The 22,861-nt window shown below is 45.0% G+C and overlaps 1 protein-coding gene across 4 annotated transcripts in view; it reads left to right on the top strand.

Moving 5' to 3' along the window:
• The window catches only part of DDX60 (DExD/H-box helicase 60), a 646,547-nt gene that overhangs the window by 226,116 nt on the left and 397,570 nt on the right, over nt 1-22,861 (top strand). For all 4 annotated transcript variants that reach the window (XR_006390268.1, XM_044296988.1, XM_044296981.1 and 1 more), the window contains exon 14: nt 14,437-14,689. Coding sequence is in view for 3 of the 4 variants with exons in the window: in XM_044296988.1 (XP_044152923.1) it covers nt 14,437-14,689 (253 nt within the window). In the remaining variant the exon portion in view is untranslated. The remainder of the gene's footprint in view (nt 1-14,436; nt 14,690-22,861) is intronic.

Below are 22,861 nucleotides of genomic sequence, written 5' to 3'. Positions count from 1 at the left end.
ATTTCAGAGTAAAGGAAAAAAAAATCACTCTGTCTTTTAATAAGACAAAATGGTTGTCCCTTAGGCTCATGTCCATACACTTATATAGGCCTTATAATTATGGACTTTATTCATACCCAATAGTTCTGACATTGCCTGGTCTAGTCCTGGCATGTTCAAGTTCTTCAGGAAGCTATCAATTAACTCTTGTTTCGAGGGGGTCGCGTCTGGGGGAGACTCCTTTTCTAAATTGTTAAGGCCGAGTAATATTGGCGGAACGCCTCTGCCATCTCTAGGGGGGATAAGGTCATTGACCCTAAGGTATTCTTAATTCCATGAATGTGTTGTTTCGCTCTTTCCTTTTTTAAAAGGGAGGACATAAGTTTCCCACCTTTATTCCCATGTGCATACAACTTATACCTATAGTGAAGGTAGGCCTTCGCTGACTTATTCTGAAGGGCCGAAATAAGTCTTTCTCTCAGTGTTTTTAGTTCAGATTGGGTACTAAGTAATCTGGTACGTTTGTGTTCCTTCTCTAGCTCTGCTATCTGATTTAACAAAGTGTCTACTTCTTTTTGCCTATCTTTTTTCAGTTTTGAGCCCCAGGAGATAAAGATACCCCTTATGAAAGCTTTGTGGGCCTCCCACACAAACGGTATGGAAGGGCCTGAGTCAATGTTGTGTCTAAAGAAGTCTGCTAACTAGGATTCAGCATCTACCGAGGCAGCAGCGTTCTCCAGAATACACTCATTGAGTCTCCATCGGCACATTTTTTGGGGGAGATCTGTTAAGTCGAGGGACAAATGCACTGGAGCGTGATCTGAGATGGAGATAACCGAGATACCTGTGGTTGTAATACACGGAAGAAGCGACTTATGTACCAGTAAATAATCAAGTCGCTGGTGAGAGTTGTGCACCTGCGAGAAGAAGGAGTAGTCACGGGCGGAGGGGTTCCAGGTATGCCAGGCATCTACAAGAGAGAGATCAGACAATTTAAAGCGTAATTTAGCCAAAGCTGTCATGGAGATAGACGATCTGTTAGTAGAGGAATCTAGCAAAGGGTTGAGCAGTGTATTGAGATCTCCACCTAGAATGATTGGTCCTTCTGCAAAGAGCTGAAGTGCATCTAGCGCCTTCAGCAGCCAGGGTACTTGGTCCTGGTTGGGAGCATATATGTTTGCTAATGTGATTTTCGTTGTGTAGATCTGAGCCCTTAAAAATAGTAGACGGCCTTCAGAGTCAGTGTATTGACCTGTAATCTTCAACGGCAAAGATGTGTATGGCAATTTACACGCCTTTGGAGGCGGAGGAGGGGTGACATGAGTGAAACCAACTATTGAACAATTTCGTAGGCAGTTTGGGTATTTTAGTCTGCTTAAAATGTGTCTCCTGCAAGAAGACTATAGAGGCCTTCAATTTCTTAGCAATATCTAGGACATGGTACCGCTTATTACGAGTATTTAGTCCTCTAACGTTAAAGGAAACTATTCCCAGACCACTCATAATCTTTCAGCACCGGATTCCCCTGAGATGGCAGACAATGTCAGCATGTCAGCAAGGGCGTGATTAGACTTTGTAAGGGGGAAGGGGGAGGTCAGTGAACTGTAGTTTTCCTCAGCGTACTACAAAAATACCCAATGAGGTGCTGGGCGAATGGGGGAGAGGGATGAAGGGAGGTATAAGGGAAGGTGGTGTAAGGAGAAGAGAACGAAAAAAAAAAAAAAGGTTTATAAAGGGAGGACAGAAAACGAGAGTTAGCAATCAGCCAACTGTAGATTGACCTAGGGAGGTCAGATAGGAGCTGCGTATATCGTGTACGGGTGTATTTGTTCAGAAATGAGGGGGGGGGGGTCGGTCAAATTTAATTGATGTGCCTTGACCTGTGGCACACACTCATATAGCGCTCCATCTAGGGGAAAAAAACCTAGAAAATGGGGTCAGTACCATATAGGCCTTAATGAGAGAGGGGATATCTTAAAAGTTTAAGTAACACTTCTGGCAGTCACCTATAGACTACTCTTGCTCCAGATGTCAAGCTATCTGATCCTAGTGGACAGGTGGACACATTGCCCCTAAATTAACATTTATTTGTCAATTAACTAATATAGCTGGGCTACAATTTAAGGGAGCTCATCAGTCAAAGCCTACCCATCCATACCAAACACTGAAGAACATTTCTGCACATTTAACGTGACAATCAATTACACACAGAAAAGTGTCTAACAATAAAACCTCTTTTGTGTTTCCGCTAGAGATCATCAGGGCCCTTATTGTAGGGCGGCTGGTGAAATTCAGCGTGGGGGTAATACCCATGAGTAGAGAGAGGCAGTTTTATGGGATACATAAAGGTAAGCCTACTCAGTAAACATTTCTGGAGCGTATTCTACCGCTCGACAACCAATCAACAACATTGAGAGAAACAGCAACAGTTAATAATTAATCAGCATGTATTTACCAGGAGCCACTCACTGTAGGATATTGCCTGTCAACATATTAGATCCATATGCTCCACCCAAGGTGATTTACAGCAGGGTAAAGAGGGTGGGTGGGTGGGGGGGGGGGGTGAAGACAAGGTTAAAGTTGCATTTCAACCTATCGTTTGTAATCAGGTATCTAACAGGAGCCACGTACTAAAGGATATTGCTTGCCAACTAAAAGATCCATATGCTCCACCTAATATGATCCACATTAGGGTAAAGAGGGCGGGTGGGAGGGGGGGGTGAAGACAAGGTAAAAATTGCATTTCAGCATATCATTTGTAATACTGTACGTGATCCAGCACTGTAAGGGTGAGTGGCTCTGTGCCTTCTTTAGGCAACCCGTAGGTTAAGCGCCATCCAGGGAACAATTTAGTCGACTTCTTGGGTATCTTCTTGAGTGTTCATCACAAGAGTGGAAAAAGAGAGAGAGGAACGTCTCATTGTCGCTCTTTTCAACGATGTGGTGCAAATGTAGCTCCTATGTAAGGCTTGGATCTCTGGGGCTTAGGACGTGTCACGGTGATCCACTCTTCTCTGGCTGGTAAGGGGGGTAAGACCGCCACATCCATTTCAAGCGACCAAGAAGGTATGTCTATCGGGTCCATCTTCAGCTTCTGCCAAGCTTCTTCAAGATCCGAGGGAGTCTTTATAATAATGCGCTTATTATCTTTGAGGATCGACAATCCAAAAGGAAATAACCAGGAGTACTGCAAGTCTCTTGTTCTAAGTTGGTCTAGCAGCGGTTTTAATATCCTGCGTTTCCGCAGTGTGGACGGTGCTATGTCCTGTTAAAGAGCAACCTCCGCTTCTCCATAGCGTATTAGAGCTTGTTCCCTTGCACTTTATAGTATAAGTGCAGTGTCCACATAAGACAGCAATCCACAGATAACATCTCTGGGTGCCTCATACTGTCTGGGCTTAGGACGGAGAGATCTATGTATGCGCTCAATAACAATTTTGTCTGCGCGTTCTTGGCCTAGCAGGCCGGCGAATGTTTCCATTGCCACCTTGGGGAGAGCGTCACTTGCCCAGGATTCAGGGATTCCTTTGAATCTTATATTTCTCCTGCGGCTTCTGTTCTCCTGATCTTCTATCAGGGTGATGGCAGTATTTACATGTACCTCTAGCTGATTCGATCTGGCAGCCAGGGTCTCTGCATGAGAGTTGAGGCTGAGGCATTTATTTTCCAAGGCCTCTGTACGAGTGCCTATGGCTTGGAGATCCGCTTTAATATCAGCAAGATCATCTCTCACCGGCTGAAGTGCCTGTCGCAGTGTCTGTTTCAAAACCGCTGCTGTGAGTACCTGTTCTCTGTTCAAGTCCTCATCGTCACTTGAGGCTCTCTCATCTTCCTGCTCTGGCTGCGAGTTGGCATCCTGCGCCATCTTGGAGGGAGACGCGGGGGATATGCTTGTGGTGTTTTTCAAAGAAATCAGCAACATCCACCTGATTTACGGCAGGTTTACCAGGAGCTCTGCTTTCTCCCTGCTGATATCGTCCGACTTTGCCCATTTTCAAGCGAAAAATAAGGTATTCCAGGCTATATGAGTGTGTGTAAGGCGGTAGAGCTCAGACTCACGCAGCCATTCCAGTCAGTGGTCAAGCTCCGCCCTCTCGGACATGTTCTATCTTTCAACGAAAAACAGAAATGGAATGCATACCGAGTACATTCCGTTTTTTTTGCGGAACCATTGAAATTAATGGTTCCGTGTACGGAACACAAAAAACGGCCCGCAAAACGGAAAAAAAACAAAAAACGGTAGTGTGAAAGAGGCCTTAATCAGTTTTTCAGCGATTCTGCCCACATACTCTCAAACCTCCACCTTTTAGGGTTTGTAACTATATGTAATCTCTCACAAGCCAGCGAACATTTGACCAGACTGAGCCACATACTTATTGTTGGTGCGGTTTTCTCTATCTATTTTCTTACAATACATCTCCTAGCCTGAAATAACAATTTAGTTATTATTAAGAATTTCCCGGAATCCCCTATGTCCTCCACCAAACCCAGCACACATGCCCTAAAGGTTAGGGGGATATCCACCTTATGAAGTACCTTAATATAACCAAGCACTTCATTCCCAAAATTTTTGAGAGAATGGCACTCCCACAGTAGATGCACATCCTCAACTCTAATCTCTCCACATTTTAAACATCTAAATACCTTGTTCTTATAATATTTCATAAGTTTGGCAGGGGAGTAATATAAACGATGCATGACAAAGAATTGAATAAGCCAGTTGGCCCATCTTTAAACTTGTTTATTTGTGTGACTTTTTAAAAAGTGTCAATTGACAAATGTGCTATACAACTATTAATAATGCTAAAAATCCATGCCCACTTTCATACCCACTTTTCAAAGGTGGAGATAGCAGTGTAAAATGACAAATTTTGCATAAAAAATGTAACAATAAATTCCTCCCATTGTTACAACCTTGAAGTATGATATGTGCAGCGCTGATTTTGCTTACAAAGGATATACTTCTCAGCTGACAGCAGAACTATGTATGTATCAGTTTGGTGCCTTATAAGGATAGGTTCACATAGAGTTGCAAATCCGGAATTGGGTCCTGCAAAAAGGAGAAGTGTAATTCTTTCCATTCTATTTCAGATTCCTTTCAAATCTACCTCTGGCTTTGGCTATCAAAACTGCAGGAAAATAGCCCTACAAAAAAACTCAGTGTGTACCTACCCTAAATCTGCTTTCACATGAACATATCGAAATCCATGTGAAATCCATCTCTGTAGTACGCACAGATTGCAGATGTTTTTCTATCAGTATTGTCATCATTATTGCTTAAGTATTTTATCCGGAATTAGGTGCATTTTTCTTCTTTACTCATTTTTGATGCACTTCCACAGACTTCAATCTGCGTATTTGAAACCAAATACGCACAAAACCTGGACGAGCTGCGCATTTCAAATACTGACAGAAATTATATGCCCATATGAATTGTCCTGTTTATTAACATTAGTCGCGGATTCTGGTACAAAAAGTCCGTACCATACACGGATTGGAAATACGCTAATGAGAAAGTGGCATAAGAATGTAAAAACAAATGTTCACATTCACTGACAGCAAATTAGTATCTTATATTGAGAGATATGTGCAGCTGCTGATTTCGCTTACAGAGCTGACAACAGAATTATGTATGTATGGGTTTGATGCCTTAAAAAAGTAGGTTTACATGGGGTTTTGTGGCAGATTTTTCAAACAAATCCAAAAGTGGATCCAGCAAGAAAGAGAAGTACAAATCCTTTCTTTATATTTCAGTTTCCTTTCGAATCTACTTCTGGCTGTGGCTAATACAACAGCAGGAAAATCTTCCTCAAAATCCCCTACAAAAACTGTGGGAACCTACCCTAAGAATGTAAAAACAGATTAATTGACAGAAAATTAGTAACAGAGGAAGAAGTCTCCAGGCTTCTCTCTTCTTCTCGACCCACGACCTGTAGCAGAGATCCTATTCCACCACACCTCCTCTAGTCTCTCTCCCCGGCTGTCATTACTCACCTAACTGCAATTTTTAACCTCTCTCTCTTGTGGTATCTTTCCCTCCTCTTTCAAACACTCTTTTATAACCCCACTACTAAAGAAACCATCTTTTGACCCGACCTGTGCTGCTAACTACCGACCTGTTTCTAACCTCCCCTTCATATCTAAACTCCTTGAACGTCTTGTCTACTCTCGCTTAATAAGCTATCTCTTTGCAAACTCTCTTCTTGACCCCTTACAATCTGTCTTCCGCCCTCTTCACTGTACAGAAACTGCCCTTACTAAAGTGTCTAATGATCTCCTAACAGCAAAAAGAAATGGTGACTATTCTCTACTGATTCTGTTGGATCTCTCTACAGCGGTCGATACCGTAGATCATAAACTCCTCACCATGCTCCACTCAATTGGCCTTAAGGACACTGCTCTCTCTTGGTTCTCTTTCTATCTCTCTGGCCGCTCCTTTAGTGTATCATTCGCTGGCTCGTCTTCTTCTCCTCTTCCTCTTGATGTTGGAGTTCCTCAGGCCTTAGTACTAGGTCCTCTACTCTTCTCCCTCTATACAGCCCCCATCGGACAGACTATCAGTAGATTTGACTTTCGATACCATCTCTATGCTGACGACACCCAACTATACACTTCGTCCCCTGACATCACCCCTGCTTTACTCCAAAACACCAGTAATTGTGTGGCAGCTGTCTCTAGCATCCATGTCCCCTCTGTATCTAAAACTGAACCTCTCAAAAACGGAACTTCTTGTCTTTCCCCCATCTACTAACTCACCTAAACTTAATATTTCAATTTCGGTCATCAGCAGTATCATAACTCCTGTGCAACATACCTGCTGTCTTGGGGCCACATTTGACTCAAATCTTTCCTTTGTTCCCCATATTCAATCACTTACACACTTTTGTCGTCTGCACCTCAAGAATATTGCCAGAATCCGCCCTTTTCTTACGGTGGAAACGACAAAAACTCTTGTTGTTGCCTTGATTCATTCTCGTCTTGACTACTGCAACGCATTACTAATTGGGTCTCCCTCTCACTAAACTCTCCCCCTTTCAGTCTGTTCTAAATGCTGCAGCCAGGCTCATCTATCTATCCAACCGCTACACTTATGCTACTAGTCTGTGCCAGTCACTTCACTGGTTGCCCATCCACCACAGAATACAGTTCAAACTTCTCACCCTCACCCACAAAGCTCTCCACAGTGCTGCACCTCCATACATCTCCTCCCTCATCTCCAACTACCACCCTACTCATGCTCTCCGTTCTGTTAGCGACCTAAGATTAATAACCTCCATAATTCGTACCTCTCACTCCCGTCTTCAAGACTTTTCTCGAGCTGCACCTACTCCCTGGAATACTCAATCCACAACTTCACCTTCAAACGTGCCTTAAAAACACATCTTTTCAGGCAGGCTTATCAAGCTACCTAAATTTACTATTCCCCGACTAAACCTCCCCCCACCAACTCCTCTGGCCTAAACTCTATCCTCTAGTAGTCCCAAATCCTAAGCAGATCGGCCGGCACCACTCCTGTCAGTTCAATAATGGCTCAAATCCTACTAATCTGTCATGGCCACGGTTATGGCCGTGACTCCTTGGGAGCCGCATACAGCTGCCCGCGGTTTGGGTTGTTGTTTCAACCGCAGCTTGAGGCATGATGTTGTTTGCCTCAAGTGCGGTTGCCGTGGACAACAGGTATGTGTGCGGTTCCCTTGGAGTTTGTGTGCGTGTATGTATGCATTGTTGTTTGTCTGTGTGCACTCTCTGTATTGTGTGGTGTGCACTGACACCTTTCCTGCACTGTGGTTGCCCGTGGCAACGTTTGGTGATGTGTACATGTGGTGGCAGTGTCCCGGCCTTTGGGCTGACTCCCAGGACACGGTTGCCACCCATGTCATTGCCTGCGGCAACAACCACAGTGCGTTTGTTGTGTTGGACACTTTTCCTTTAAGTTGGTGTTTCCCTTCCCTGGTGCTGGAAGGGTTAACTCCCTTCCCAGTGTGTGTAAGTCACTGGGTGTGTCTGACCATTGGGTGTGGCCTCTTAGGCCTATAAAGCCTCTCACTTTGGCATGGCTCAGTAGGTTGCTTCAGTCATGCTTTGCTGTAGCAGCCTCCTGTGATTTCCATCTTCTTGTAAGGGCCACCCTTCCGGTCATAAGTTCTATTACCGTGATGTGTTTGATGTCTTATGTCTTTGCTTTTTAGTGCGGCTATGGATGTCCTGGTTCCTGAGTGTTCGTATGTTGTGTGCTGTTTCTCTTATGTTGTGTGGACAGCGTTTTCTGAGCACAGGTTCCAGTCAGCAAGGCTGAGACAGGTTTGTGTGGAACAGTTTGGTTCACCTGTCTTATCCATAGTCCTGTTTATGTTCCCCATCTTCATGCTGCTTGGCCAGTGAGACTCCTGCTCCTCCGTGCCTAGGAGGAGTGGGTTGTCTTACTCTGTTCTCTAGTTCAGGGCCGACTTGAGGGCAGGGTTGCCATCAGAAATTTTGGGGCCCCTTATACAGCTCAAGGCCTGGGCCCCCCCTCCTACCCCGCCCCTTTAGAATCCGTCCTGACTCCACCTCCCCTCCACCCCCAAGGACCTACCCCCAATTTCATTATTTTTTTACAACTACAGTAAAAAGTGATAATCAGTGATTTCAGTAAGGAATTAATTTTTGACCAAATAATATGAACCCTGCTACCACGACAAGGTAGACTCTTTTAAGCAGGACCCTACACTAACACTAATTGGCACATTTAAGAAAAAACACCTTAAAAGCACAAGGTTTACTGTTACAGTGTTATGGGGGGGATCTGTGGATGACGTACTGTTATGGGGGGAATCTGTGGATAAGTTACTGTTATGGGGGGAATATGTGGATGACACACTGTTATGGGGGAATCTGTGCACGACACACTGTTATGGGGGATCTGTGGATGACACACTGTTATGGGGGAATCTGTGGATGACACACTGTTATGGGGGGAATCTGTGGATGACACACTGTTATGGGGGGAATCTGTGGATGACACACTGTTATGGGGGAATCTGTGGATGACACACTGTTATGGGGGAATCTGTGGATGACACACTGTTATGGGGGAATCTGTGGATAACACACTGTTATGGGGGAATCTGGATGACACACTGTTATGGGGGAATCTGTGGATGACACACTGTTATGGGGGAATCTGTGGATGACACACTGTTATGGGGGAATCTGTGGATGACACACTATTATAGGGAATCTGTGGATGACACACTGTTATGGGGGATCTGTGGATGACACACTGTTATGGGGGATCTGTGGATGACACACTGTTATGGGGGATCTGTGGATGACACACTGTTATGGGGGATCTGTGAATGACGAACACTGTTATGGGGGATCTGTGGATGACGAACACTGTTATGGGGGATCTGTGGATGACGAACACTGTTATGGGGGATCTGTGGATGACACACTGTTATGGGGAATCTGTGGATGACACACTGTTATGGGGAATCTGTGGATGACACTTTTATGGGGGATCTGTGGATGACACTCAACCACTCTCAAACCCAACTGGTCAAACTTGTTAAATGGATCCCAAACACAATATGCACAATAACACCCCCCACCCCCTCCAACACTTAATTAACCCCTTCATGGCCTAAACATTTTTTTCAAAGCAGAGCAAAAAGCTAAATAGGGCTGGGTGGGCTGGCAAAGGAGAGGTTAATAACAATAAGTGATGGAGGATCATGGCCCTGTGGGATAATCCAGAAAACAGCTTTGCATTTTACCCCCGAGCAAAGACCACACAACATAGAGCTGCCTAGCCAAGTAGACAACATAAGGATCAATATAATAAGAAATAATAGCTCAGCTCAGTATGCGGCATAGGCTACTTTCACACTGCCGTTTCAGGGATCTCACAAGCGGCCCCAAACACATCAGTTTTGCCCCAATGCATTCAGAATGGATAAGGATCCATTCAGAATGCATCCGTTTGGCTCCGTTCCGCCTCCATTCCGCTCTGGGGGCTGCTTGCGGCGTTTTGGTGTCCACCTGGCCGTGCGGAGCCAAACAGATCCGTCCTGACTTACAATGTAAGTCAATGGGGAAGGATCCGTTTACATTGACACAAATATGGTGCGTTTGACCTACACTTAGACCTAGACTTTTTTTTTTACTGAGTTATGCAGACGGATACGGATACCAACGTTTGCATTATAGGTGCGGATCCGTCTCCGCACCTAAATGCAGGTGTGAAAATAGCCTATGCCGCATACTGAGCTATTTCAAAGGCTCCAAACACATTTTTGTAAAAGTGAAACTTGAAAAATAACTAACCAATCAATAGATGGATTCAAAAGCCATTATTGAAATGTCTGTAAACCAATCATGTTTTACTTTGAGGGGGTTACACCCTTTGAACTGTGTATAAATAAAGGGTGCAGGACACTTTCACTTTAGGGTCCTGACAAGGTTTTGAACTATACTCAGACTTCTGTCATTTTCCTCCGTCGACGTCATTCACCTGAACACGAGGCAACGATCATCACGTGGCTGACCCTTGGCCTGCCACAGCAATCCTTATGTTGTCTACTTGGCTCGGCAGCTCTATGTTGTGTGGTCTTTGCTCGGGGGTAAAATGTAGTGTTGAGCGGCATGTCCCATATTCGAATTCGCGAATTTTCGCGAATATTCGAAAGAATATTCGTAAAATATTCGCGAATATTCGAATTCGTTATTATTTCGCATATGCGATAATACGAATTTTTGCATCGCATAATACATATTATGCGATACATTTAACACTCTAACCCGACAAGCGTCACTTCACTGTGTTGTTAGAATATACCATCGGATCTAAGTTTTCCGTACGTTCGCTATATTCGTTTATTCGCTACATAACCACCTAAAATAATAAGTGTGATGAGATTGTTTGCGCCGATATTCGCATGTGCGCTAATAAAATCGCCTTACGAAGATTTGCAACTCAATTCACTAATGTATGAATGCAAAGCCCTTTGCCTCTGTTCTGGGACAAGTGCCGATATTCGCCTGTGCGCTAATAAAATTGCCTTACAAAGATTCGCGCCTCAATCACTTTCTAGGCAATGTGAGTAAGATCTGAGCTTTTGGACTTTTGGGAATCAATCGAGATACAGTGGGGGGGTGATGACAGTAGTTGACAGAGTACAGATCAATGTAATCTGTAAGGTGGAAACTAACATAAAAAATACGAATATTCGTAAATCGAATTTTACGAAGTTCTAAGTATTCGCGAATATGGTGCTATACTATATGAATGCACAGGCCTTTGCCTCTCTGTTCTGGGGACAAGTGTAGATATTCGCATGTGCACTAATAAAATCGCCTTACGAAGATTCGCAACTCAATTCAATCACTAATGTATGAATGCAAAGCCCTTTGCCTCTGTTCTGGGACAAGTGCCGATATTCGCATGTGCGCTAATAAAATCGCCTTACGAAGATTCGCGCCTCAATCACTTTCTAGGCAATGTGAGTAAGATCTGAGCTTTTGGACCTTTGGGAAACAATCAATTATATGTGTACTGTAATTTTGTGAAAAAAAAATAAAAATAACGAATATTCGTTTTTACGAATATATAGCACTATATTCGAAATATTCGCGAAATCGCGAAGTTGCGATATTCGCGAAAAAAATTCGCTTTTCGAATATTCGCGCTCAACACTAGTAAAATGCAAAGCTGTTTTCTGGATTATCCCACAGGGCCAGGATCCTCCATCACTTATTGTTATTAACCCCTCCCTTGCCAGCCCACCAAGCCCCAGCTATTTAGCTGTGTGTTCTGCTTTGAAAAAATACTGTATGCCACCATTAACAGTAAAATTATAACATTATTTATGGAAACAAGTAACCTAATGGACCTTAATGAATCATTGGAGTCCATCCGTTCCAACATGTGATGGAGTGGAGCATGGAGCCGGCACTGACTCCTTCCTGGGGGAAGTGGGGCGAGGGGCGAGGGCACTAGGGCAGCTGGACAGGCTTCCACCACAATTCTTTCAAGATTCGATTCCAGCCCCACTCCCAGAGGCCAGAACAGAAGTTCCCGCCGCCGCGCCTGGCTGCAAGCCTGCAAACCAGAATTGACTGTGTCTGGCAGTGGCAGGCAGGCTGCGGCGCGCTAATCTGAAGGCGGCGTCACGGCATGAGGCGGCAGCAGGCAGCGGACAGCGTCTGATGTCACCTGCCGCTGCGCAGCTACATTCCTCTGCGCAGGGGCTCAGAGCCTTTTAAAGGGGAATGCAGCCGGAGCCGGTATACCAGGTATAATACGGGAATCAGCAGAGCGGGGGGGGGGGGGGGGGGGGGACGGGCAAGGAATAGAGATAGCAAGTTCGGATCTTTCAGATCAATCGTTTCATTTGAATCAGCTCATTCAAATGAACCGATTCATGAATCGGATCTTTGGTTCACTTGCTGAGTCTACTGACTGAAGAGCTTAGGTGGTGCGCATGCGCGGATGCTTCGATTCACTTGCTGAGTCGGCTCTTGGTACATTGTCTGAGCTCTCTGACTGAGTGAGTCAGGAATGAAGGTGAGCGGACAGGAGGACTCAGGAGCTGTGTGGTGGGCATTGTTACCCACAGTGACAGCAGTCTGACAGCAGTACAACCAAGTGAAGTGAATGCACAGGGAAAACTGTATGTGCTAAGTTGATAACAGATTTTCTAATAAACCTGAAGAGAGATTGTCACCCTGTCGGATCCGTCCTGCCGCCGCTCCATCCCCTTTGACTATAATGGGGACGGGGTGGAGCTCCGGCGCAGCACGGCAGTTCGCGGTGAGAGGCCGCCGGACTAAAAAGTTGGACATGCAGTACTTTTAGTCCGGCGGCCTTTCGCCATGCACTGCCGTGCTGCGCAGGAGCTCCACCCCCGTCCCCATTATAGTCAATGGGGACAGAGCGGCGGTCTGGTGAAATAATGGCAGGACGGATCCGACAGGGTGAACAGCCTGTCGAATCCGTCCTGCCGCTAGTGTGAAAGTAGCCTTACAATCTCATGGCTTCTGAGCAACAGATTGCGTGGTCTTCACAGTCATCTGTCACTTCTCTTATCTCTCTGCTCCTGTCCCTTAATCTTATCACTGCTGCAACAAAAGCATCAGCCTCAGTGTAAACTGTTCTAGAGTCTGACTGATGGTTCTTTTAACTCAAAGAATCAAATGAGTCACTAAGTCAGATCTTTAGATTCTTTTAACCTGAGACTCATTCGATTTTCAGACTCCCTGTACTTGTGTCAGTGACTCAGACCCAGAGCTGCTAGTGCTTGCATTGCCTCAGCTCTGATTGGTTGGTGGGCGGGGAGGGGAGGGGCTGGCAGAAGCAGCTTCCACTCTAGGATCAGATTACACTCCTCCCTGTACTTGTATCAGTGACTCAGACTCAGAGCTGCTAGTGCTTGCATTGCCTCAGCTCTGATTGGTTGGTGGGTGGGGAGGGGAGGGGCTGGCAGAAGCAGCTTCCACTCTAGGATCAGATTACACTCCTCCTGAGTCCCTCCCCTCCCTGCTGCCAGCGGCTCTGCTATTGTGTGCTGGGTCAGACTGAGCGTCTTCACTCGGATCAGCTCAGTCAGGTGAATCGACTCCTCCGGTTCAGTGAACTGAATCCCTTCAAATGAATGATTTGTTCATGAACCGGACATCACTAGCAAGGAATAATCAATTGCCCCCCTCTAGCGATGCAATAAAGTTCAACTCAAGTCACTGACAAATGGGAGGGGAATTGTTTTTTAAAAAAATCAATTTTTTTTTTAAATTGGAACTCGCCGTGCCCCCCCAAGGGTCCGGGCCCCTTACTGGGGTATCGGCTGTACCCCCCTGATGGCCGCCCTGCTTGAGGGCTTGTAGGGACTATAAGGTTCCAGCGTATGAGCCCTCCTACCACCAAGGTCGGCTCATACAGACAGGAGACAGGGTCAGCATTAGGGACGCAATAGGAGGTGACCTGCTCCCTAATTCTGTCGTCCTGGCCGAGTAGCGACTGGACATCCTCCACCACCGAACGGCTGAGGATTTCCCCCATCCTCAGCCGTGACATAATCACAATCAACTACCTTGTGTGTCACCCCCAATTCCTCATAGATTGTAAGCTCTTGCGAGCAGGGCCCTGACTCCTAGTGTTTCAGTTGCATATTATCCAGTTATTTTTGTTTTGTATATGAACCCTATGAATTTGTAAAGCGCTGCGGAATATTGTGGCGCTATATAATATATATATATATTTTTATTATTATTATTATTATTATTATTATTATTATAACCTATATATCTTCAGAATGGCAAGAAATTGAAACAAAAAAAAACGTAGGTTGGACACATTTTCAATTATTTAGCTATTATTAACTTAAAACCAGAAAAAAATAACTATATTAAAATGTTTCAACATGGAATAGTTTTTACCAGGCATCTGTCAAATTTATTTAAATATTACTTCCTTTACAGAAGAAAAAAAAAGATCAAATAATAGAAGAAAATCAAAAGAAGAGCAAAGCTGAAGAAGAGAAAAAGGAGCAGGTAAAATGGAAGAATAAGGTTGCATCTTTGGAAAAAGAAATTATGGCAGATTTCTTCTCTGGATTGCAAAACTTTGAAAACTTAATCAAATCTTTCCGGACACCAAATGTGAGATACCAAGCACAGTTAAAAGCATTAGCAATCTGCTTTGATAAATGGACAGAAGAGTGCAAAATGAAATGTAGGTATTTTTACTCTAGCCATTAAAAACTACATAATACAGTATTTTATTCTTCATTTTACCTAGCAAGGGATACTATTCCAGCATAAATTATTGAAGTTCTAAAAGTAGATTCATAAACTAATTCTAGTTATCAGCCATTTCTTGTAATTCCCATCTATCTGAATACAGAGCAACCTGCCAGTTCTAAGGTTTGGTGTGACGGTCTAACACCCAATGATTTCTGTTTTATCTGACTTATTGATATGTCATAAAAACATGATTTTGGGAATGCTAGTTTAAAATCTTACTTTAAAAAAATCTGATATTTTTTGGGCAATGCATTAAATGGTAAGATGAAGGCATCTTGAAGTGAAGCTGTTATGTGGTGTATAAACTTATGTTTGAAATTACAGATGGTATGTGATTGCAAGTCATTATTCAAATTTAGTGTTGAGCAAGTTCCTTGTGCTTTGTAGTAATGAATCAATTTTTCCCTGAAATGGCTGTAAAAATTAAAGAAATCATACTTACCTCATCCATTTGAGTGCGAAGGGGCAGCCGTGGCCATCTAGCTAAAAGATCTCATGCAAAATCTCGTCCACGGTGACGTATGCGGTCACCACGCCGGCCAAGGTGGTGACATCATCATGCATCGCCTGAGATTTTGCGCTGGATCTTCAAGCAAGATGGCACAGTGGCCTCTTCATGATCAATTAGATGAGGTAAGTACAATTTTTTTTTTATTGCAAACACTAAAATGCTGTCACAGCAGACAAGCACTCAGACACACAGAAAAACGAACAACCAGGCTCTGAGCGAGAGGCAGGGGAAGGGTCACCTCCTAGCTAATCCCTGACCTCTCTCCCTGCACTGCTCAGCCCACAGGCAGACCTTGGTGGTAGGAATGCTGTGTCCTCGTGCCTAGGCTAATACACCCTAACTTCCCTGAGATGGTGAAAAGGGGAAATAGGAGCAGCCTGCTCGCACAGAACCTGGATGGGAGAGAAGATATCAACACAACTAAAACAGCAAACAACAAGAACAGAAACCACACTTATCTTAACAGAGCTGGGACAGAAAACCTTCCTTGCTTGCTTGCTTGCTTGCTTGCTTCCTAGGCCAGACTGATTTCTATAACCCGCTTAGAGCACTGGAAATGAGAGCCATTTAAACTAATGACCCCACCCAGTGCACCTGATGGGAGGCGGATCCAGCATGACTCCAAAACAAACACTAAAGACGTGCTGCTATTCTGGCCGACCTTCGCACATAGTCAGAGCCGGGCATGACAAATGCCTTAATAAAGATCTCAGATGATGTGATCAGTGATGAATTCAGCATCTAAGGGGTTCAATGATGGGGGGGGGGGGGGTGCAATTGCCATTCCCAGTTATTGCACCTGTTATTTACAAAGAAATGGGCTTCATAACTAAGTAATTAGTCACAAAGCAAATTTTTTTGTTTTTCAGCAAAGCAAACAAATTGAATTTTAGATAACCTCTCTTATCTGTATTCAAATCTTTATGTTTGCTGTTTTTAATGCTTTATGACATTGCAAGAAATATATGAAAAATGTACAGTAACTTCTTAAATACACCTCTGCTATTTTGTGTGAAAAGGATCTCATAGAATATAGAAATATATGGATGAGTCACATTATTATGACCACTTCCTACTTTCGACATTGGCAGCATGTAGCTCACGATGGAAGTCATGTGTCGTGAGCTGTCCTGGTATATAAGGTGTGTAATAGCCTGTCTGCACACATATCCCTTGCTGCTGTCATTGGTAAAAGAGGAGTTGCAAACAGAGATGATAATTGGCTTTCGGGACAAAGGTGGCAGTATTTCTGAATCTGTGCAGTTTCTGAACAGTTTGCGTGCTGCTGTGGTAAAAGTGTACCATGAGTGGCAAATGGCACCATTGTGAATATGCATCATGAAAACTGTGGAGCACCACATGCCATTGATGTGAGAGGTGAATGTCAGCTATGAAGGTGTGTGAGGATGGATCACCTACCAGATGTGTGTCCAAAACAACAGTTCTGCCAACCCTACTGCATATGAGGATCTGAAGCAGATGTACAGTATGCCACTATATCTCTGATAACTTTACTGCTTTGGCAGAAAAGGCTGCAATTTTTTTAATGGCAGTTTTGGAATTGAACCTCTGATAGGTTGCCTTCTTCGATGAGTCCGGTTTTCTGCTTCTTCTAAACAAATGGAAGTTGGTGTGTCAGGCAAGTAACAGCAGAAAACAAACATCCAGCGTACAGCTATTTCTGAAAGAACACAAGCAGGTGGTGGCAGTGTTATGGTCTAGGGAATGTTTTCATGGCATTCTCTGGGCCAACTCATCCATGTGGAAGGCACTCTCAGCTGTTTTGGGTATTAATCCATCCTTGCAGACTGTTCTGTCTTCCTACACGTTAACACAGTGTGCAGTCTGACATTCAGAATAAACCATTCCTGTCTTCCAAATAAGAGGACTGTTCTTTGTAGTCTAATTTGTTTATTGGTCAACAGGTTGTACTCTCGCAATGCGTGTGAGTAAGAGATTGTACAAGTGTGTAGTAAAACTACAAGAATACAAATAACATGTATAAGTATAATGTATAGAATAGCATGTGTTGTAACATTTTCATGAAGCATATGGTAAAATGGCTGCCTAACATAGGACTACATGTCTAACTAACAGTAGTAACCAGTCCCAGAGTAACAATTACAACTGAGTGAACAGCTCTGCATGACATAATATTCCTGAAACATAGGTAGATCTCTCACCAGATATGATTTTACAAGGATGGTGGAGTTTGAGAAGGAGATATGCAGAATGACAGCTCTGCTGATGTGTCCTGGTGACTGGAGGAGCTCACATAGCAACCATATCAATTTTTTAAAAATATTTTATTGAAACATAGTGTATAACAATGTATACCATTAAAAAGGGGGACGTGGCAGAACAGACACCATCCCGGCAGTACACACACCACAAAAATATATCATATTGAGAAATAAATAGAGATAAATGTTCCATATATATAAATTGATGTTAAAAGTAATATACTATAGGAGTAGAAGATAAAAATGGGGTGAGTCAATGGTTGCAAAAGTCATCAACAGTAAATGTAAGGATATTGGCAAACTAATAGTATATGCGGAACAATCCTGCAAGAATCTTAGCCAAAACTCCAGGAAGACAATAGCAAAAACTGTGATGGCGTTACTCGTGATGGTGTTACCCCCGAAAGGGGCATCGGGGTAGCGCCATCCTGGTGTACACACTTTGCTTGGGTGAGTCCTGTTTTTGCTATGCTGGGAGTTGTAGTTTCACAACAGCTGGAGTGCCAGAGGTTGCCTACCCCTGCTATAGATATATAGGATTTTTGGAAGGTGAAGGTTGAACATCTGGTATGTTGCTATCGGACTCACCCAGGAAATTTCATGTTTGGCGTATTGGGTCAGAACTAGTCCTGAGCGGCAGGGGCTATATTCGAATTTGCGATATTTCACGAATATTTGGGCGAATATTCACCATATATTCACGAATTCGAGATTATTTTCTTGATTGGAAAAATCGGCAATATAATGTTTGCATAATGCGTACGAAATACAGGCGTGGGTCACTTTTGCTACATTTTCCAAGATGCTAGAAGTTTCCTGAGACTGGATAAAATGGTTGGCACGGCAGAACATAAAAAAAATGGCTTTATATGCAGTTAGAGTGCTCCAATATATTCGTGATTGCGTTAATCGGCACTAATGATGCGAATATTTTGGCGCAATAAGTAAAACTTCACATTTTAGCAGGTCTGCATGTTTGTATGGACAGCAGAACCTATTACACTACCTAACACCCTGCACTGCAACAGCTACACTATATCAGGATATAACCTACGCTGACTATCTCCCACTAACTATCTGTATTATACTGTGAAAAACTAAAATCGGACAGCACTCCAAAAACAACAAAATTGTATTCACCCATGTGGCAAAAAGAAGCGACATTTCGGCTCCACAATAGAGCCTTTCTCAAGCTGTATTATACTGTATATATAAGCTATCTAACTATCTATCTAATGTAGTATGGAAAGCACAGAGCACAGCAATGACACTGCTGTCTCTCTCTGTAGAAAATGGCTGCTGGGGAGGTTCTTATATAGTAAGGGGTAGGCAACTTTCCTATTGGTTGCTAGGGATGTTGCTAAGCTCAGACAAAGACATTGCAGCCTTCTCATTGGTCCACAAGCAAGAAGGGAGGTTACTGATGAAAAAAAAAAGTAGAATATTCTAAATTACGAATATATATCTCTATATTCTAAATATTCGTGAATTCTCGAACTTCCGATATTCTTGAATAATATTCGCAATTCGAATATTCGTGCCCGACACTAGTCAAGACTATTAAGTCTATTTTATAGTGGAAGCCAATAATGGATGATACGGTAGGTGAAGTAATACAAATGTCTAATATGGGGGGGGATACTGTGCACTTTTTTTATTTGTTTCAATAGTTGTATTTATCTCATAATCTGAGATTTCCCTTTATTTAATTTATTGTGGATAGATAACCAAATACCATAATTATTTCAATGGCTGCCTGAGGCCATGGATTCTTCAGGGTGACATAATCGTTAATTTCTAACGATAATTTGTTTTCCCTTAGTCCTAACAGCAGCACAGATGGGGGTTAACTGCCCCTGTGGACTGGTAGGACCGGCGGAATTTTAATGAGCCCAAGAACCAATAAACGATCTTCAGCTCCCTGAAAAGGAGGAGATCACCCCCCAGCCCACCGTGTTTTTAACAAGCATAATGTATCTAGGGTGGGATATTTGTGTGCTGCTGTTAGGACTAAGGGAAAACAAATTATCGTTAGAAATTAACGATTCCCTTACGTCCTACCAGCAGCACAGATGGGGAGATAGCAAGAAGAATCCCCTAGGGAGGGTCCTCATGCCTGGCAGAACTAAGAACAGTCTGCCCAAAAGCCGAAAACTCTGCCATCCTAGCATCTATCTATGTTGGGAAGGGACTGATCAACCTCCAGGCTGTCAGGTTGAACCTGTGCAGATCTGAGCAGAGGTGAGTGTCCCACGACACCAGGGTCTGCTCCGGGGGGAGTCTCCAATATTGTCCCCGACTCATCTGAATGAGCTGGGTAAACCAGGATCTCCTGGGCCAAAACGGTATGATGGCTATTACTGAGGCCTGATCCTGACGGATTTTCATCAATACCCTCGGTATCATGGAAAACGGAGGGAAGATGTAAGCCAGCCTGAACCTCCACGGTATCGACAGAGCATCTATCGCCAGGGGGTTGTCTTCCCTGTACAGGGAACAGAACCTTAGCACCTTGGCGTTGAACCTGGTTGCCATGAGATCCACCTCTGGCATACCCCAACTGTGAACTAGCTGCCTGAAGATCTCCGGATGCAGAGACCACTCCATGGTCAGTAAACCTCGACTTAAGCGGTCCGCTATCATATTGAGGGAGCCTCGAATATGAACGGCAGATAAATGGGAAAGGTTCAACTCGGCCCACCGAAGGATCACCCCGATCTCTGATAGAAGGGGCAATGACCTTGTGCCTCCCTGTTTGTTTATATAGAGAACCGCAGTCATATTGTCTGACTGGACTTTCACCGCTTTGCCCCGAATCTGAGGGGCGAAGTGAAGGAGGGCTAGCCGGATAGCTTGCATCTCGCGAAGATTGGAAGAAAGACGCCGCTCCAGAGGGGACCAAGATCTCTGTATTGGGGATCCGTCCAGGTGAGCGCCCCAGCCTACCAGGGACGCGTCTGTAGTCAATATGACCCAAGCTGGTTGGGTCATAGACTTCCCTGCTGGTAGCCGAAACCACCATCTGAGGGAATTCCGGGTTTGACCGGACAGGGAGCACAGGGAATCTAGCCCCGCAGGGCTGCCGTTCCATAAGTGTAAGACCTCCGACTGAAGAGGACGGAGGTGCCATAGTGCCCAAGGGACTGCGTCCGCAGCCGCTGACATGAGCCCCAGCATCTTCATGAGAGTCCGGATAGAGACTCGACGAGGGACATAAAGGACCTTTGCCAGGTCCTGAATCCGCGCTTTCCTTTCTAGAGTCAACCGGAGGGACATCTCCACAGAGTCGACCACGAATCCTAAATAATGGATTGAAGTCGATGGGCTCACATTCGACTTCTGCCAGTTGATAATCCAGCCCAGGCGGAGGAGAAAGAAAATTGCGATCTGAAGATGGTGGGTAAGGACCGGAACTGAAGAGGCTTTGAAAAGCCAATCGTCCAGATAAGGAATAATGGTCAGTCCTTGAAGTCTCAAGGCTGCCACCACCGACACCACCACCTTGGTGAAGATAAGGGGGGCAGAAGAGATTCCGAAGGGAAGCGCGGCGAACTGAAAGTGCCTGCGGACCCCTGAAATCTGGACCGCGATCCTGAGGAGTTTCCGGGACGCGGAATGGATCGGGATGTGAAGGTACGCATCCTTGAGGTCCAGAGTAGCCATGACGTCCCCAACGTTGAGGATATGGCTGACTGACCTTATGGTTTCCATGCGAAATCTTGTTTTTCTTATAAATCGATTGAGAAATCTCAAATCGATGATCATCTGGAGATCTCCCGTCCCTTTTGGGAACCAGGAACACTGGTGAATAAATCCCTAGACCCCTCTCCCCTGCCGGCACCTCCTCTAGGGCTCCCTTGGAGATATAGTCCTGAATGTAAGATTCTAGGACCACTTGTTTGGCAGACCCGAAATTTCGTGTGGCGATGAATCTCTCTGGGGGGAGAGAGATAAGATCTACCCGGTACCCGACGGAAACTATGTCCTGGACCCAGGGGTCTGCAATCAATCGGCTCCAAGAGTCTTTGAAATGGGTAAGACGGCCCCCCACGGGAATCTGGGCGAGGGGTACGGGAAAATCTAGAGGAGACACTGCAGGGGCAGCAGGGCTTATCCAAGAGCCTCGAGGAGGCCCATAGTCAGGAGGGTTTTGCCTCCCTGGTGGGTTTACGGGAGCGTCTTGAATATTTACGAGACGGCCCCCCCCAATCTCTGCGCCTAGACTGCTGCCCCGGATGACCTTCGTGCTTCTTCTCCTGTCTGGGGCGTCCCCGAAAGGGCTGCTGGGGGAGGCTCTTCCCCTTTTTATCGGAGAGCCCCTCCATTATCTTGTCCAATTCGGACCCGAACAGCCTATCCGGTACGAAGGGGAGCCCACAAAGGTTGAACTTGGACGCGTTGTCAGCGATCCATGGTTTCAGCCAAAGTGGCCTGCGGGCAGCTGAAACTAGGGCCATAGTTTTGGCGGCCAGCTTCAACTGCATCTGGGTGGAATCAACCAGAAAGTCCATAGCCAGATTGGCTGACTTGAAGGCTGCCAGGATGTCATCTCTTGATACGCTCTGATCCACGTCCGTCTGGATTTGGTTGAGCCTGGAGCGTAAATAGGCGGCTACCTCCGTGGCCGCAATTGAAGTTGTTGCAGAGGCAGCAGCCGCCGCGTAACTCCTTCTAAGGGTGCACTCTGCCCTCCGGTCTAGAGGGTCCTGCAGACTAGACCCATCGTCTGCAGGAACTAGAGTGCGCCGGGACAACTTGGCTATAGCCATGTCCACCTTGGGAACGGAACCCCATGATTCCACCAAGGGTTTAGCCATCGGGTACATAAGTTTGAATTTTCTGGTGAGTACTGGACCTTTCTCAGGCTTTCTCCACTCTGTGCGCATCACAGAGAGGAGGGTCTCATCCGCTCTAAAGACACGCTGTGTCCGTCCGGCAGGATCGGAAGACTCCCCCATGTCAACATCCTGGTCCCCCGACCTGATGGACTTGAGTAACTTCTGCGTCTTTTCTGGAGGGAAAAAGCAAGAAGTAAATTCTTCTTCCTCGGAAGAAGACCCTACAGAACAGGGGGTAGGTCTTTCGACCGGTGCGACCACCTCCATGGGAGTCTGAGAGGGACCTGGTAGCCTCTCATTAAGCAGCCGTACCACTCCCTTAATGGAATCATCCACGTATGTTTTTGTCCACTGGAACATCTCCTGCATCGTGGGTTCCGTGGATGCCGTGCGACAATTCTCACATCTGGAGTAAGGACAGCCGTCATCTAAGGGTGTGTTACATTCGTAACACGCCAAATGCTTCCTCTTGGCCCCAGCCTTCCGCTGATCCGGATCCTTAGGGGAAG

This window comes from Bufo gargarizans, chromosome 1 (genome assembly GCF_014858855.1).
Source record: "Bufo gargarizans isolate SCDJY-AF-19 chromosome 1, ASM1485885v1, whole genome shotgun sequence".
In the NCBI taxonomy this organism is placed as follows: domain Eukaryota; kingdom Metazoa; phylum Chordata; class Amphibia; order Anura; family Bufonidae; genus Bufo; species Bufo gargarizans.
This window is presented reverse-complemented; position numbering and strand designations above follow the sequence as displayed.